The sequence below is a fragment of the Ascaphus truei genome, chromosome 5 (genome assembly GCF_040206685.1).
Source record: "Ascaphus truei isolate aAscTru1 chromosome 5, aAscTru1.hap1, whole genome shotgun sequence".
Taxonomy (NCBI): Eukaryota; Metazoa; Chordata; class Amphibia; order Anura; family Ascaphidae; genus Ascaphus; species Ascaphus truei.
The window spans coordinates 258,785,042-258,803,198 of record NC_134487.1 but is presented as its reverse complement, the minus strand read 5'-3'; the positions used below and the strand labels follow the sequence as shown (position 1 = coordinate 258,803,198).

The 18,157-nt window shown below is 40.5% G+C and overlaps 1 protein-coding gene across 4 annotated transcripts in view; it reads left to right on the top strand.

The window, feature by feature from the left end:
- The window catches only part of GABRG2 (gamma-aminobutyric acid type A receptor subunit gamma2), a 297,737-nt gene that overhangs the window by 210,016 nt on the left and 69,564 nt on the right, over window positions 1-18,157 (top strand). For all 4 annotated transcript variants that reach the window (XM_075601921.1, XM_075601920.1, XM_075601923.1 and 1 more), the window contains exon 7: window positions 16,171-16,323. In XM_075601921.1, coding sequence (XP_075458036.1) covers window positions 16,171-16,323 — 153 coding nt within the window. The remainder of the gene's footprint in view (window positions 1-16,170; window positions 16,324-18,157) is intronic.

The following is an 18,157-nucleotide window of genomic DNA, read 5'->3' as shown; positions in this document are numbered from 1 at the left end:
ATACCATTGTGATATGTTAATTGGACTATTGTAGGTTGGCTATCCCTTTAGTCCAGATGCAACACACATCTCTCCTGTCTCACCTTCAAATACTGTACATTCTAGATAAGTTAACCAATTATCTGAGCAGATTTCTCAACCGAACTATACAAAGCACTTACTGCACCGACACACTTTATTCGAGCAAATACCCAGTATGTACCTGGCAGATACCTGGAATGCGCCGCTCCTGACCTCTGACAAGCCCCGTTGTGTTTGCCTTCCCAGCCTGGGTTCATGCCTGGCTGACGGGCGGCTGATCTGTTAAATGATAATGATTAGGATTTAATAGGCTGCAATGCTTCGCGTGTCTACCAGATGGCATAAATTCATGAATTGTAATGCAGTATATATATATATACTGTGCAGTATTGCAGCCAGCGGGAATAAAATGCTTCAATCCCTGCTTGGAAAATACCTCAATGCACTCGGGCAGAAAACAGTCACAAACCTCAATACACCCGGGTATACCCGAATTCGTGGGACTAGCCGAGCTCGAATAAAGTGTGTCGCCAGTGTATCTCCTTAGATCCGGCTCCAGAAACATGCTTATGGTTCTAAGGTTCAATAAAGAATCTGGTCACTCTGCTTTTTCTAATGAACACCCCACTTCTGGCACAATTTCCAGAATCTTTCCAATCCTCCTTCTGTCTAAGTTATTTCAAGAATTTGGCTGGTTCCTACTTTAAACATGTTTGTAACTTTAACTTGTAATCTTGTCAACACTATTTTGTGCCCAAGACATACTTGAAAACAAGAGGTCTTTTTTCTCAATGTCTATTTCCTGGTAAAATATTTTATAAATAAACTATTACAGTATTATCAATTCACCAACCTACAGAGAACTAACATCTACTCTATAATTTCCTTATTCTCCCTTCTTCTCTAATATAATCTATCATTTCAACTATTACATACTGACATCCTTATGTCTTACTGTCTACCTGTTTGCCCATATATCTACTTATGTGTCTGATTCTCTTGCCATATTTACTGTATATAAATGTATATCCCTATCTATCTCGGTAGGTGTATATCCCTTTTTGTCTACCTATGTACAGCTGATATTGTGGAATATTGCACTATAACGCTGAATATCATGGATTTTCAATAGGATTCAATAGCAGTGATAATACAAAATATCATTGAATATCCCAACATAACGTGCCATAACCTTTTTCTAAATCTGTATATGGATATCTAGCTATGTGTCTATATTTGGATCTCTATCTATAAAATGTATGCCTTATAACGATGCTCATCTCTGATAGGAAGCAGACCCGCTGGGCTAAGGTAGGGCGTATTTGATCACCGACCAGAGCCAGGGCACAGAGACCTAGTCGTAGTGGGGAAGAGAGTCCATTGCAGTGAGTAGGAGAGGTGGTCCACTGGGAGAGACCATAGGAGGAGGTTAACAAAATAAGATGGGCAGCTGGAGTGGCATTAGGATAGTCAATATGTATGTTAAAGTCTTTCAGCATGACAGCAGGTGTGTCAGAGGAGAGGAAGTGAGGAAGCCAGGCTTCACAGTTGTCAAGAAATTAATATGCAGGTCCAGGGGGTCATAGATAAAAGTGACACAGAGGGAGAAGGTGGAAAAGAGACAAATAGCATGAACTTCGAAGGTTGAGAATGAAAAGGAGGGAAAAAGGATTAGGACATGGAATTTGCAACGTGGGGAAATTAGTATGCCAGCTCCTCCATCCTGTTTATTCCCTGGTATGGGGTGTGGCTAAGGGAAAGACCACCAATGGATAGTGCAGCAGAAGAGGTGCTGTCGGAGGGGGTGAGTCAGGTTTCTCTAATGGTTAGAAGATTGAGAGACTTGGAAATGAATGTCATGTATTGTAGTAAGTTTGTTGCAGAAAGATCTTGCATTCCATAAAATATTTCAAATATGTGATGTGTTTGATAAAATACAATCAGCAAACACAATAAGTACATTTATTTTTTATAAATTTAACAATATAGATACATTTATAATCAAAATGGAACATGGGTTGCTTTATAAATAAGCAATCTATCTATAGGATGTATGTAGGGTTGTCACCACTCCGGGTTTCACCCGGAGACAAGAGGTTTTGGTCACGTATCTCTGGGCTATTGGTTTACATTGTAAATCTCTGGGTGGTGGCGGAATCCTGGGCATTCTCCTTGCATCACCCCAGGCAACTGCTGTCAATATGGTTGTGCAACATCAAATGGCACCACCAAATGGCACCGCATTTCCATGGCAACGGAAATGCTACATGACGTCATAGCATCACGTGACACCCGTTGACATGACAATGTGAAGTCACGACTTCATATGGTGCCGCGTTGCCATGACCACATGACGTCATATAACGCATCAGCGCCATAAGGTGTCCCATTGTCATGGCAACTTGACGCCACATACTGCACCGACACACTTTATTCGAGCAAATACCCAGTATGTACCTGGCAGATACCTGGAATGCGCCGCTCCTCACCTCTGACAAGCCCCGTTGCGTTTGCCTTCCCAGCCTGGGTTGATGCCTGGCTGAAGGGCGGCTGATCTGTTAAATGATAATGATTAGGATTTAATAGGCTGCAATGCTTCGCGTGTCTACCAGATGGCATAAATTCATGAATTGTAATGCAGTATATATATATATATACTGTGCAGTATTGCAGCCAGCGGGAATAAAATGCTTCAATCCCTGCCTGGAAAATAACCCAATGCACTCGGGCAGAAAACAGTCACAAACCTCAATACACCCGGGTATACCCGAATTCGTGGGACTAGCCGAGCTCGAATAAAGTGTGTCGCCAGTGTAGCGTACTGTTGTCATGGCAATGTAGCCACATTGACAGCAGTAGCAGGGGGGAGATGCCGGAAGGATGTTGGAAGGATGCCAGAGGATGCTTGGAGATGCCGCTGAAGGTAAGAACTAAATGGAAACATTTTATCTCCGGGTTAGCCTTCAGTAGAAAGTGGCAACCCTGGGTGTATGTGATTATAGAATCTGTAAAGGATTTAAACAAAGAAGCCTCGTACTTACTGTACTAGAACAATTAAACATTGCTCTTTAAGCCTTGGTATTTTGTCTGGCATACCTATGCTGCAAATCGACATTCCATGAAAGATTGACTTCTGTAATTAAATATTGAAATTAACTGTTTAATGCTTCTACATCAAATCATCCCATAATGACCCATATTTGTAAAGCAGTTTTTTGCCATAAGACATTTTCATGTTTAAATTGGGTTGTAATGTATTTTCCAGTGCAGAAAGGTGTCTTGTCTCTTTATAGTTGTACGTATCAAGGAATGTATTAAGCATTGTGTTTTTGATCATTACAATTTTCTATCATTAAGGTAGCACTATGATGTACAGTATAGAATGCTTCTGTCACAGGAAAGCAGCTTCCCAGTATTTTGAACAAGGGCTCAAATAGTCCAGTAGCTCTGTGGAGGTCCAAAATTCCCAGACTAACAAGTTTATGTCTAAAATAAAATACTTGTTTGATGTACTGTATTTTCCAGTTTTGAGGTGAACTGTAAGAGAAAGAGGAGTGGCCAGAAACTTTGTTGAGCCTTGAGGCTATGAACAGTCTTTTGGAGTCAGATCTCAGATGATACGTGCTGCATGTGGTAGGGGTAAGGTGCTTGTTCAGATAGACGGGTAGCTTGGACAGATAGTACTTAAAGGCAAGGCAGGAAAGATTAACTTTGTGCTTAGACTCAGGCACTGGCTGTCTGTGTGATGGTCCTGAAAGAGGAAAACATCATATCATCAAGTACATTCATACATAACTTCGGTAAGCACATTTGGATAGATTTGCTAAGCCACAACAGGCATTTTTGAACATGTCTCTTTATTTCTAGAACATTTTAGCAGTAGAATATATAAAGCCCCCGATCAACAAACTGTTGCTGAAATTTAGAAGGCCTTTACTCCCATGCTGAATCATGCTATAGTTTATAAGTCTTTTGTGGAGCAAAAACATTTAGAGTGACCTCTCCTTTTCAAGTATATCCTAGACACAAAGTTACATTAAGTATTTCAAGGTGTCTATTCTATGATGTTTGCAATGGCTAACCTCAGAAGTTTGGGATGTATTTAGGCAGACACAGGTAAATAGGTAAAGCAGTGGGGTGATCATTTGCAGAAAAAAGAGCAAAAAGTTTTTTCGGTGAAACTTAAGACTGGAAGCAGATTGAATCTTGGGAGATAAGTGCTCGGTATAGTGGGTATTTAGATACCTTTCATAAGATGATTAATCAGGTTATACAGGAACTTTTTGAGATATTGAGACTCTTTCTCTTGCTTAAACTATTGTTCTTGTTATTAGTGAACAGTTACAGTATATGGTCTTCAAATAGGCAAATTATTACTTTACACTAATTGATCACTTACCACAATGTGGAAGGCATGTCCTAAAGTATTTTGTATTGTTATGAGGGAACACATGTAAGCATGTCACATACGTTATTTTACTAATGTAAGTACTTAGTAAAAGAGCAAGTTACCTGTATGAGTGATGATGTTTTAGGTTGTGTCAAAAGTGACATGTATACATGAGATTGATATCTAAGAGTTGACCCACTCCTTTGTAGGTGTCAAGTGCAATGGGAAAGTGGTGCCCATCAGTCATCTGTGACTGGGCTGCGTTTGCGTTGTCAGCCAACTTCTTTTTTACCTTCCATTTTCTGTCCTCTCAGCCTTTCTTGACTTTGTCAATGGATCGGACAGCATACCCGAGGGCATTTAGGTGCTCCAGTGTGCACCCTCTAATCCGCTGTTTCTCTAGGTTGCTGGTCCTGGATAATAGGGAAACTAATAATTTGGAGTGGTTATCCACCACTCCATTTATAAGTATTTCCAGCTCCTCGTCGGTGAACATCTGGCTGCGGATCCTCCCAGCATCAGAAGCAGGAGCAGTCCCAGCAGTTGAGGTAGATGATGTCTTCAGTAAGTGAAGCGCTGGAAAAATCACATCGTAGATGCATGAAAAATAAAAAGAATATACAATAGTTTGACCAATTTCATAATAAACTCATGTGTGTATAGATTTGTCTATTGCCCTCACAAATTTCTCCTTAGAAGTATAGTGTATCAGAGATACAGCCTCTCTCTGATGAGTGCAATGGTGGTTTTCCTCAGTGCATTATTGTTTATGGATGCAGCAGTGGTCCTCCCATTTGTCTCAAAAGTGAAAAGAGACTTAGATAGTGTAGTCTGTCTATAACCTGCATTGAAAGGTAACAAAATGTACAGAACTGCACTCACATTTTGCACAAAAATATTGCATATTGAAATGGTAAGAACTGAAGATCCGTGGCGTCTCTCTCGACGATATCTGCTGGTTCTTGGATTTCTTCCGCGTTCCTATATCTCTTCCGGTGACGTCTCATCTGAGGGTGGAAGCACCTGGACTCGGCTTGTTCGGTTGCCTGGATTCCCATTCTCTGAGCAGATTCTACGCGTTTCGCCGGAGCTTCTTTATGGCCTGCTCAGCCATGTTAACCGTATAGCAGTCTAGCTGAAATAGCTGCGTTTTTCAGTTTCTAATGGATATTTATTTCAATTTGAAACATGTTCATGGGCGTCCTCACAGCACATTCCAAAATGCATTTGCAAACTTTTTTTTTGCAGTTTCCTAACCTAAACAAATTCATGGAAGATTTAACATATTACCTACGCTCATCCCTTAATGAAGTATGCTGCTGGTAAAAGGATTGGGTTTACATTTTTGGAAAATGTCCCCCGATGAAGCCAGTTATGGTGAAATGTACGTAGGGTACGTCTGACGTCACCTCCATGTGACGTCGGCTCATCGGAGAGGTGTGGGCCTGTTTCCTGTCTGAGTACTTCGCAGACTGCATCTGTGGGCAGCAACAGCGCTCAGACTTAAGGTTATGCCTGTCCTTTATTTAGCCACCTATAGTTAGTCTATTTTACCTCTCAATTATACCCAGCAATAGTGAGCCTGCCTGAGGAATATATACATAGGGCAGCTCCCTTAGCCTTCAGGCAGCTATTACATTAGCAGCGTGCAGATAGGGTGTCTCTTAGAGAGCTCCTGCATACCTGAAGGGCTATCAGTATACACTGTATGGGTCAGCTGGGATCAGTGATTAGCCATCATCTAGTGCTGTTCACTCCACCCAGCTATGTGAAGGTATATGGTCTTATTAGCACCCCTGTGTCTGCCACAGTTAATATTTTTCTCTGGCAGCACTCTGTGTGCATACTCCTACCAAACAACTATAATCACTAGTAGTTTTGTGGTAAGGTGTCCCTATACTGGGCTCCCCTTACGCGGTGGACTAATACTGTGCTAATTCAGGATACACCCTGTCTTTTCAGGACACCATACAGGTATTTCCTACACCATTTAAGTGTTATACTATGTCTAATAACAGTTATATATAAATCACAGCAATACTTGTACTTCAGTTACACCTACACACACCTCTTCGGTTCTTTTAATTGTTTTTATCAGTTTTGCGTCTTGTATATGTGGTTTCCAAACAGTTTTATTTTAAGTTTACCTTAATAAAGATTATGTTTTAATTTAGGATGCTTCTCTTTGTGCCACATTAAAGGGATACTTTTCTATCTTAGACTTACATTTATGGAAACCAAAAAGATCAAAACCTGTGCTCCTACTAATTTGGGCTAAAATATACTGGTGACATTTTTACATTTAGAAACTAAGTCAGTGTAACAAAGGAGTGATTTGGTTGCATCTTTTGATCAAACCATGATTCAAGCCTGCCAACCTCATCAAGGTAAACTCTGTTTAGCAGGTACCAACACTGAATATATGTAATTTCTTATTGTCCGATGGACTGAACTTTGTGAAATATGGGAAAGTGCCCTGAAGGGGTTAAATAAATAAAGCATACGCTTTTGTGATTTAGTGCAATGAAAAGCTGGCCAAAACCAGTATCCGAGTTCCCTTATTATACAGGCGAACTGTTGGTGCACAAGTACCCTAGTGTGAAATCTTAAAACCTACACATATCTCTTCTTTCTGTCAGCCATAGTCACTCACGTGCTCTTTAGTGGAGGGTGAAGTGTAGACTGACATTGAGGTGTATTATACCGTTATGCTAAATGAAGAATTGGTAGGAGCTCTATACTGAAGGAAGGAGCCATATACCTCCAAAGAAATAGATTCCTGTCAAACCGGTTTGCAGAACTTTAAGGGCTAAAAGTTTCTCAGAAATTACACATTTTCACAATCAATTGGCTATTTTTCCAATAAATCGTAGTTCTGTCACAATTCGCAAGTACTGTAATTCGCCAATCATTTACTTTTTAGTAATCATGTCAACTCCCATCCAGAGCCTGAAACAGGGTTTTTGAAGATGAGAGCCTATTTTATTGGACCCAGTGACTTACTGTATATACTGTACCTCCCCGAACACTCCTTTATACAACACGTTTAGAGTGCATGTACAGTACCTGTGCACTAACCCTGAAGACTCATTTTAAAACATTAAATTGTTGACTCTCAAAGTGCTCAGATTAACTTATTCCTTTGCTGCTATTGATATTTTTCATTGTGATATCTTTGTCCTTATGTATAAGTTGACAGGAGCAATTCTTTCACTATTAAAATACTCTATCTTTTTACTAGTTCACTGTCCTTGTCTTGAAGCTTATTTAAACAAACTGTTTTCTCCTCCCCATCAATAACATACTCCTATCTTTTGAAGTACTGGAATATAGCAGCTGTCCTGACATTGAAAATCCAAGGCTTCGGAAAACTTGCATGATGGTAAATCAATACAGATACAATGTCTAGATTGAAACCTCTTTTGCAAAGGAAGATTCCATACAATGTGTCTCAAATGGTCTTTTATTGTTGCAACATTTAGTATGATAATGTAGCAAAGATTAATTATGTATTTTGAGATTTAATCTGTGATTTTTTTTAAGGAAAAATAATTGAATGTATTTCTAGATTTGTTTTGGGTTGTGATATATTTTATTGGACCAAAAATATACTGTAATTCTTCACAGATGTACAGTAGGGGTACTTTACAGGAACAAATCCTCCCTAAGTCTCCTGGTCAGAAAGCGTATTGCACAGCAGATGCTAATGCCAATTATTGACTATGGAGACATAGTATATGGCTCGGCTCCTCAAACCCACCTTAGCAAACTTGACACCCTCTACAATTCAATTTGTCGTTTTGTTCTCCAATGCAACTACACTGGCGACACACTTTATTCGAGCTCGGCTAGTCCCACGAATTCGGGTATACCCGGGTGTATTGAGGTTTGTGACTGTTTTCTGCCCGAGTGCATTGAGTTATTTTCCGGCAGGGATTGAAGCATTTTATTCCCGTTGGCTGCAATACTGCACACTACATATATATATACTGCATTACAATTCATGAATTTATGCCATCTGGTAGACACGCGAAGCATTGCAGCCTATTAAATCCTAATCATTATCATTTAACAGATCAGCCGCCCATCAGCCAGGCATGAACCCAGGCTGGGAAGGCAAACACAACGGGGCTTGTCAGAGGTGAGGAGCGGCGCATTCCAGGTATCTGCCAGGTACATACCGGGTATTTGCTCGAATAAAGTGTGTCGGTGCAGTACAACACACATCACTGCGAAATGCTCAAAGAACTAGATTGGTCATCACTAGAGTCTAGGCGCAAAGTTCACCTTTCCTGTCTCACCCTCAAATACTTTCTGGGCAAGCTACCCAGCTACCTGAACAAGCTCCTCACCCCTACCACATGCAGTACCTATCACCTGAGATCAGACTCCAAAAGACTATTCATGGTCCCAAGACTCAACAAAGTATTTGGACGTTCCTCCTTCTCCTTCCGTGCACCCCAAAACTGGAACAACCTACCAGAGACTCTCATATCCACCACCAGCTTAAGTTCTTTCAAATCTAAGGCTGTCTCACACTTTAATCTGGTCTGTAACTGTTTCATACGCTCATAATATATATTTTCTTTAACTGTGCATGCAATGTCTTGTATATAAATGTATACCTTGTTCATTTATGTAACTGTATTTGTAACCATGTATTATTTGTTTTACTCTGTGCCCAGGACATACTTGAAAACGAGAGGTAACTCTCAATGTATTACTTCCTGGTAAAATATTTTATAAATAAATAAATAAATAAGTATTAACATATACTGGCACCTATGGTATTTACTACATTTGGCAAACAGCTTTTTAGGACAAAAATAGTGTAGGTAATTCCATTTCAACTGCGCTTGTGTGCACCTGTGTACTAACCCGAAATGTTGCGATCTCTGGCTTGTGCATGACATGTTTTCATTTTTTTTTTAAATGTACAGTACAACAATAATAATAATAATAGCATAATCTTGTATAGTGCTGCTAGTTTTGCGTAGCACTTCACAGGTTCCTGCCCCGTGGAGCTTACAATCTATGTTTTGGTGCCTGAGGCACAGAGAGATAAAGTGACTTGCCCAAGGTCACAAGGAGCCGACACCAGGAATTGAACCAGTCTCCCCTGCTTCAAACTCTCAGTCAGTGTCTTTACTCACTGAGCAATATGCGACTTCCTCAGGGGGTAATTCCCTGAGGAAGTCGAATACTGCGACGAAACGCGTAAGGCAAAGACTAGGATCCTCTACTTATCTGTGGACTATCTATTCACTGAATAGTGCTGGGTTTATTGCACCCAAGTTCTCCCTGTATCGTATTTACCGCCCATGTATGCGGTACTGACGACCGCGCGATCCGGTACAACTATCGCAAGACTTTGACCAGGAAGAGACTCTGTGTGGACGCACACTCCTGGTGTCTGTGGCAGAAGGATACCGGCAACCTTACATGTGGGTTGGTGTACCAGACAGAGGAACGGGTGAAGTCCTTAAAGATTTTGTTCTGAGATCCTTGCTTATCTTTAGTCTATACATTGTGAGTGTCCGTGTTCCTGGCATCGATTTTTTTATTAAATTATTTTATACAGTATTATGCTATGGGAGCCGCGCTGTCTTCTTTTCATTTTGTAGTGTGAAGAGGAAAGTGGTTGTTCCTGGAGACTGTCAGCGGCGTCCCCACAGCATCCAGTTCGGCACTTTCTGATTCTGGGTTATCCTTTCCCTTCCCCCATTCCCGTTTTGTTTTCCCCGGTTTGTTTGTATTTTTGTGTGTCATATGTTATATGTTGTGTGTCCATGTGCAGTCACAGGCAATTTTTGCTATAATATTTACTGTGCACTATCTCATATCCTTTAATCGAGGCTAGCGCAGCAGTTTTTATCTTTTTTCTTCTAATATATATATAATTGAATAGACGATACTGTTCTGTGGCTAATGAAATGCTTTTATTTGTGAGAGCTTTCGAGATACACTGATCTCTTCTTCCGAAGGTGTTACAATGAATAAAGCAAGCAAGGTTTAATTAAAAACAGTGCATCTTGGAATGTTATCTGTGACTGAATTGTGTATCTCGAAAGCTCGCACAAATAAAAGCATTTTTTTTAGCCCCAGAAAGGTATCATCTATTCATTTGTGATTATTAAATTCGGCTAACACAGTACAGATACCTCTACATATATAGCAGGGCCCAAGTCATGCGGCGTGTTCCGTTGTAAGGACCCGCTGCAAAGCAAAAATCACCGGAAAGAGGAACCGGCGATTTTTGTTATGTGCGCATGCGCACACCGGCAATGCGCCATTCTATGCATGCGTAAAACCCTCCATTCTGCGCATGCGCGAACCCAGACCGGCCTGTTCTGCGTATGCACAGACATGGCGCCCCCCTTCTTGGAACCCCCGAATCGGCGGATCGCCGAGAAGCGGGGCCTTGCTGTACATACACACACACACATACATACATATATATATTATATTATATATTATATATACATATATGTGTGTGTGTGTACAGCAAGGCCCTGCTTCTCGGCGCTCCACTTTTTGGCGATCCGCCGATTCGGCGGTTCCAAGAAGGGGGCCGCCATGTCTGTGCATACGCAGAACAGGCCGATATAATAAATATAATATATTTTGTTTAGACTGCGCCTATGGGTGTATGGCAATATATCTAAATGTCCCCTTTGTTATGGGGCTCTGGATAGTATTTGCAAAAGATATATCAATTTGCTCAATGAATGATAATCAATAACAGAGATTTGCAAGCATATTATTACTCCTACTGAATTGATAAAGTATTTCAATAAATCATTAGCAATAACAAAGACTAGAGCAAATGTTAATATAGATTATGCTGCTAAACTAAAATATGTAAACAATATATAAAACATATTAAAAAAACAACATAAAAAGACCAAAAAACGTAAAAATAGTCCGGTTGCACTGGGACCACAATGGGTTAATCTTAGTAAATCTTCAGGATGCTGGCAGTCTTCTTCATGGGTACAACTACTTCCTTCATGAGACCTGAATAGAAAAAATGAGAAGAAAAAGTGCCCGATCCTAGTGTAATACCAGTGAGTGTAATTTTATGGTCTTGAACAATAACAATTTTAACTCACAAACATCCGATATTTTCAAGCGTTGTATGATAATTCATGCCCCAACATGTGATCCAAGACACTGCTCTGCTCCATCCATCGTGGGATAGCCTCCTTGAGAATCCTCTCAGTGGGTGTTACTCTTTATCGAGTCCTCTGGCAACCAGCAGTTGTTCAACAGCGTTCCAAGTGGAAAAGTTCCTGCCGTGAGAAGCTGTGTGTAAAGATTTTTAATCACACCACCAGAGAAGAAGGTTATACTCTGCCTTAGAGTATTTTGATCTTATCTTGGCAATCATATACAAATCGGTGATATTTTCTGGAAGTCCGATAACACCAGGTATTGGAGTTTAGGGAGTAGCAGGTGAATAGGTAATTAGTCGTTAATTCTCATTTGTAAAACTGTTGTTAATGTAATGCATACAATATGTAATTAGGTGATGCATACTCCTTTGCATGCTAATTAGCAATCCTGGCATTAAATTTAGCCCACATTTATCAAATCAATACATTGAGTTATCTCTGCGTATATAGGTATTAAGCCTTTTGTAAAGACGGCAGTAAAAATAACTTTTATGTTACCATTAACAAACAGCATTATCAGTATTGAAGGTTAGTAAATCTAGGCTAATAAATGTATGAATACAAATCACTGGCTTTTGTCTCTGTGCTATGCTTTCTAGCAGTTTTTAAGAATGTGGTGAAATTAGGATTAAAGTTCTTTAACTTGCTTTTGTTGGAAATGTTCAGGTATAAATCATAGAATCGTTATAAATTAAACATTCTTACATTTATGAAAAACACAACTATAGTTACAAAAGGTGGGCATATGTGTTTTAGACTGCAATTAATCTAAGCTTGTTTATACAAGAACACTGCATGACCCATTATATCACACTCAAAAATATATGATAGGTGTGGCTACTGAATTAAATCACAGCTAGCATATAGTTCGTTTTATGGACAATATACAGTATAAGAATACTTTTTTTTTTCATTGTGTCACACATGGTTTTGTTTGTACTGTACAATAGGTGGAATGCAAAAAATATAGATCTTGCACTCACCCTTTGTTGATGTGTATATCTGGTGATCTGGTCCATTACCTCCACCAACAGGTACAATCAATTTATGCAAAAAAATTAGACCGGCACGCAAACAATAAATATTTATGCTTAAATTGATTTCTGTGTTAACTGTGTTATCCTGGTTGGAACGCTTGGCAGCGCAATGCGTTCCATATACAGGATGTGACATCAGGGATCCTTGGTTATTATGGAATGCATGCAAAAGCGGTATGTGTTCCAGATACCAGAAGTTATGTTACCTAGGCGTCAAACGGAGATGGAGAACAACTGTACGAATGAGGTTTTATATCACTAGTTCAGAATGAAGGAGGTAATCAGGTTAATTACAGATATGATAGGGTATACAACTCCAGCACAGGCCATTGCTTAGTTAAGCCTGAGGAAAGGGCAAGATGCCCTGAAAAGCTAGTGTTGCTTGTTTGGGTAAAATCTGTGTGGCAAATATGTATCTCTAAAATTACTTTTCACTTGCCATTTACACTCTCTGTGGGTATCAATTTGTGATTGAACAGTATTTTTGTAAAAATATTTGTTTTAAATTTTGATTACGCTTATTTTTGTCAATTACTTATTGAGTTAGCAAAATATTTATTGTTTGATTGCCTGTCTAAATTCAATTTTTGCATGTACTGCAGGTGGATTCATTTTCTAAATTTTTGAAGAAACTTTTGGCTAAATAGTATATATGTGTCTAGAGTGCAAAGATAGCATTGCTTTTACAATATTAAATGTTATTCAAAAGTTCTTCTTTATAAAGCTTTGTCTTCATGTTTGCCTATTTTTGGGTAGTCATACTCAGTGAATAAATGTTTCACAAATACTCTATGTCTTTCGAGATTAGAATTTTTTTTCCCCGTCATAAAATGCCAAAGACTTCCTTATCTCAACCAAGGATTATTTACAAGTAAATATCAACGTTTTGCTCGTTTCAAGCAGCAGGCATCCTATATTCTGTACAGTATATTCTGTGTAGGCCATAAATAATTCCGCAATGGCTATCGTATATATATATGCACGTGCTGCTTTAGGTGTTAAGACAATCCTTCTATTGAAGGAACCTTCAACATGTTCAGATGCAGCCATGAGTATCCAAACACTTGCCTTGGAAAATCTGGGGCAATCTCCCAGTAATGCTGCAACATTTCTGTGACATTTCTGCAGACAAACTAATGGCCCATCAGATTAACACAGTGGGGGTCCATGGCAGTCCCATTCATGTTAATCTGAGGGGCCACTTGTCTGTCTGCAGAAAAAAAAAATATTTGACCAAAATTTTTCGAGAGCCGCAATACATGTACTGTATGAATATATATACTGTAATTACACCCCCACAAACACATACATATACTGTACACATCCTAATAGGTATATACTGTATAAGCATTAACATAGGACAAAATAAATTTGGAATAAAATGCATCTCACAATAATAAGTCCCTTTATTTAGTTTTTTCCCTGTTATTCTGTTAATACAGTTCGTCATTTCCACCCTTGTGCAAAAAAACGCTAAATAAATCAAAATATGCTTGGTCCTGCATATTTATTTACTCCCCCTCCCTCCTCTCTCACTCTCCCCACTCTCACTCAATCCCCCCAGACACTCAATTCCCCCCTTCCCCTATCACTCACACAATTCCCCCATACCATATGCAATCACCCATCTGCCTTCCTCACATATAAGTAAATATATAAATGGGGGAAAAAAAGTCTATCATAGGAATCAAATCTGGCGGAGACTCAAATCATCTATGTGGGGGGTCCGAACCCTGAGAGCAGGAAGGTTTTCAACCCCTCAGTACTGTGGGCTCCTGTTGGAAGATCTTCCTTTTAACACACTGTTCCTTCCAAAGAAAACAAATAAAGTAGATACCGACTCACCAAAAAAAAGCTATTTATATGCGAGAGGGCAGCGTTGCTTTACTTTATGGTGAACTAGCTGATATACCCGGCGTTGCCCGTGATGTAATTTTCTGCCTCCCCCATCCTCCCTCTCAATTCCCTTCCCCCCCTCTTCACAGCTGTTCAGGCTTCCCCCCCTCTCTCTCCTGACTCCTTCTCTCCCCCTCCTCTCTCCTGATCTCCTCTCCCCCCCTCTCTCCTGACTCACTCTCCCCCCTCTCTCCTGACTCCCTCTCCCCCCCTCTCCTGACTAACTCCCCCCCCTCTCCTGACTAACTCCCCCCTCCTCTCTCCTGACTGAATACCACCCCCTGCCTGTCCGCTGTGCGCCGCCATCTTACCAGTGGCATCTGCAGGAGGAAGGGGGTCCTTCCGGAGGCTGCCTGCCCACTGCCTGTCCCCCCGTCGGGGAGGGAGGGAAGTGAGCGTTGGCAGCTGGGGCAGGAGGGCCGCACTTCCCCTCCGTCCGGGAGCCGGTGGGGGGGAGGGAGAGAGTTGGGTGACGTCATAGAGCCGGGTGACGTCATAGAGCCACCAATCTGAGGCTGAGGACCAATCAGATTCACCGCAGCTAGTACCAACCTTTCGATTTTATATATTAAGATAATCACTAGTTTTGGGATCTGTGTGTGTTTAGGCGTCTTGATTTGGCAGGTTTTTCTTGTTGGGTGCTGGAAGTTGAGTCAAATGGCTGGTGTGAGGGATATGAGCAGAAAGGAAGAGGTGAGGCTGAAAGGGGGAAAATGCAGCCCTGCTGACACACACACATACACACTCTCTCCTTAGGCCGCGCTTATAGTGCTGGCGACGGCGACGCAACCAATGACGTCACCCGTCGCCGTTAGCGAAAGTTGTAATTAGGTTTTTTGCGATGTCGCTGGCGACAACGCCAATGATGTCACGAAGGTGGTGGGCCGCACAATTTGATTGGTTTAGAGACAGTAACACGTGGCGACTGTCTCTAAAAAAATCAAATTTACCCGGCTTCAAAATTTGTGGTCGCCGTCGTGCTTACTATAAGCACTTGCGACGGAGTCAATGTATTTGTTTTGGAGTGACGTCGCGTCGCCGTAGCAAGGCACCCTTATGCTTTGAGCATCCCAAGAAGTTTAAATGGGGACCAGCCAGGGCCACGTCACCTCTGGCCCTGGGGCTCTAGGTCCAACTCTCTCATGTTGGTGGCAATGATTTCTGGACACTTCAGATGTCTACAAAGCCTATATTTATCGAGCCATAGGTTTCATGTTCTGTATTTTGGGAAAGGTTACTTTGTCAACAGAATAGTTCGTTTTTTTTTATACAATATATGACTCAAATAGTGAACTACACAACATTAAAGTGCCATACAAGGTCTCGACTACCTTTTGATTATATATATATTTTTTAATCAAAATAATATATTAATTAAAGAGCATTTGATCAAGGCATTTGTTTTTGAGCTTCAATCTTATTGTATTGATTGCAATTTTAATTTCAAGGGGCAAAAACCTGTTGAATTACTTATCAGTTTAAATTGTGACATTATCTGAAAGGATTTTGCACATTTCTACTACAGCTGCTTTAAAACATAAAAATATACATTGCTGTCTGTACAGACACAGTGCGGTTAAATGACTTGCACAATTACTGTTCATCTTTGATTCTCAGAATAATAATAAATGTACCCTTTGTTCTGTTACAGGAGACTATGTAGTAATGACAGTATACTTTGATCTCAGCAGAAGAATGGGCTACTTCACAATTCAGACCTATATTCCCTGTACACTTATTGTTGTTCTTTCTTGGGTGTCTTTTTGGATTAATAAGGATGCTGTTCCAGCTAGAACATCATTGGGTAAGAATATTTTTGTTCTTTCTTTTTATAAGTTATTACATGATGTTACTAAAGCACTTTATTTTCAATTAAAGATAACACAATGTTGATAACATAGCCTGATTAATATGCATGAAACATAGAAATAGCCTCATTATAATTTATTCAGGTGCTAATGGGAAGAATATTGTTTCACTCAGATTGCATTGAACTAATACAATTTGCTGCTATGTACTGTAGCTCCTCATAATCATAGTTTCATTGTAGAGTTACTCATTATTGTTTTGATATATTCTGATAGTTTATGAAGTAATGAAAATGGAATTTTCATAATGAGTAAATGCATCTTATTCAGTAAGCTGCCATAGTATCAATCCGGCTCCATTGCACGGAAAACATAAATGATTTAATGGAATGAATATTGGATGTAAGATCATGGTGTATGATGGGCACCGGATCAGTGACCTCCAAATCAGGAAGTGGATTCCATTGGCTGGAGAAACCTCTGAGTATAGCAGGAGAGATAAGCTGTGCAACAGAGGCCTCAATCAGGACAGCATGAAACAGGCAGAGTGCAGTACTGAAGGATGAGTCAAGAGCGAGGTCAGGGACAGGGTGGAACAAAGTAATGACAAGCTGTTGTCAGGGACAGGCTGTACACAGGAATGTGTCAGGAACATACCAGGTCAGGATTCAAAGAAGAGTTACAGAACAGAGGCTGAAATGATCTGGATGATCCACAATGAGCCATCCACTGAAACAAAAACACAAAGGAATAGGGGAGCACAGGGTGAACAGTGATAATATATATGACTCCTAATTGAGAGTTCAGCACTGAATGTGCCGAGTGGGTTAGAATAGTCAGTGAGGTGCTAATTACTTGGCTCAGTGCTCAAGGGGTTAAATGCCCTAGTCAAAGCACAAGCGCAGTACCTAAATGCCAAACCAACCGGGGAGGGGGGGGGTTAATAAATATATATAAATATATATGAATATCACTCACACGGCTCTGTGTGAGCGTGGGTGTAACAGAGGTTTATTTTCCCTTCTGTGTGGTGGAGTATGCCAGGGCAGGGTCTCCCCTCCATGTCCGCATTCCGGTATGTGGTGGGCAGCTTCCCCCTCAGTGTAGATGGGTGCAGAAACAACCAGGTTCAGTAAATAATCAATACTTTATTACAAAAATAAATCCACACTTACATCTAAAAAGACTGTGGCGGCGCCAGAGGAATCGGTGCCTGCGTCTGCTACAGGTTTGATCCCTGCTTCTGCGTCCGGATTCAGGGCTTTGACGTTGGCTTGGCGTGTTCCTACGGTGGCCGCTTCAGATCAAAACAAGAGCTACGCGTTTCACCTACACCTAGGCTTCGTCAGGATCAGATAAAGTCCAAAAGTCTTCTACCGGTATTTAAGGGGGTATAGTCCAATCAAAAGTTGATTAAGTCCCTTCTCAGCTGTGACTTATGGCCCTTTGCTGAATAGACCATTACTCATTTGCATATCCTTGTGGGCCGGGCTGTCCAAAGGCATTGCATGATACTGTGTATCTCTGCACACCTAATATTGTCCCTCCCGTTTGTGAGCGGTGAAATACTGGCTGTAGGCTGTCAGTCATGCCGACGGAGGGTTAAGACAGTAGAAACGCATACAGTACATGTACACTCAGTGATGATAATACAATAAAACAATACTTTGATGATAAACCATAACAATCAAAATAAAAGTAAGAATGAAATAAAAGCCCAGTTGGCAACCAAAAACACAGTGGGAAATGAACCCAGCTTTTAACCTTAATTAATAGACATGGTGTACATATATATTAAGTCTCCGAATGGGATGTACAGTAGTCCAAAAT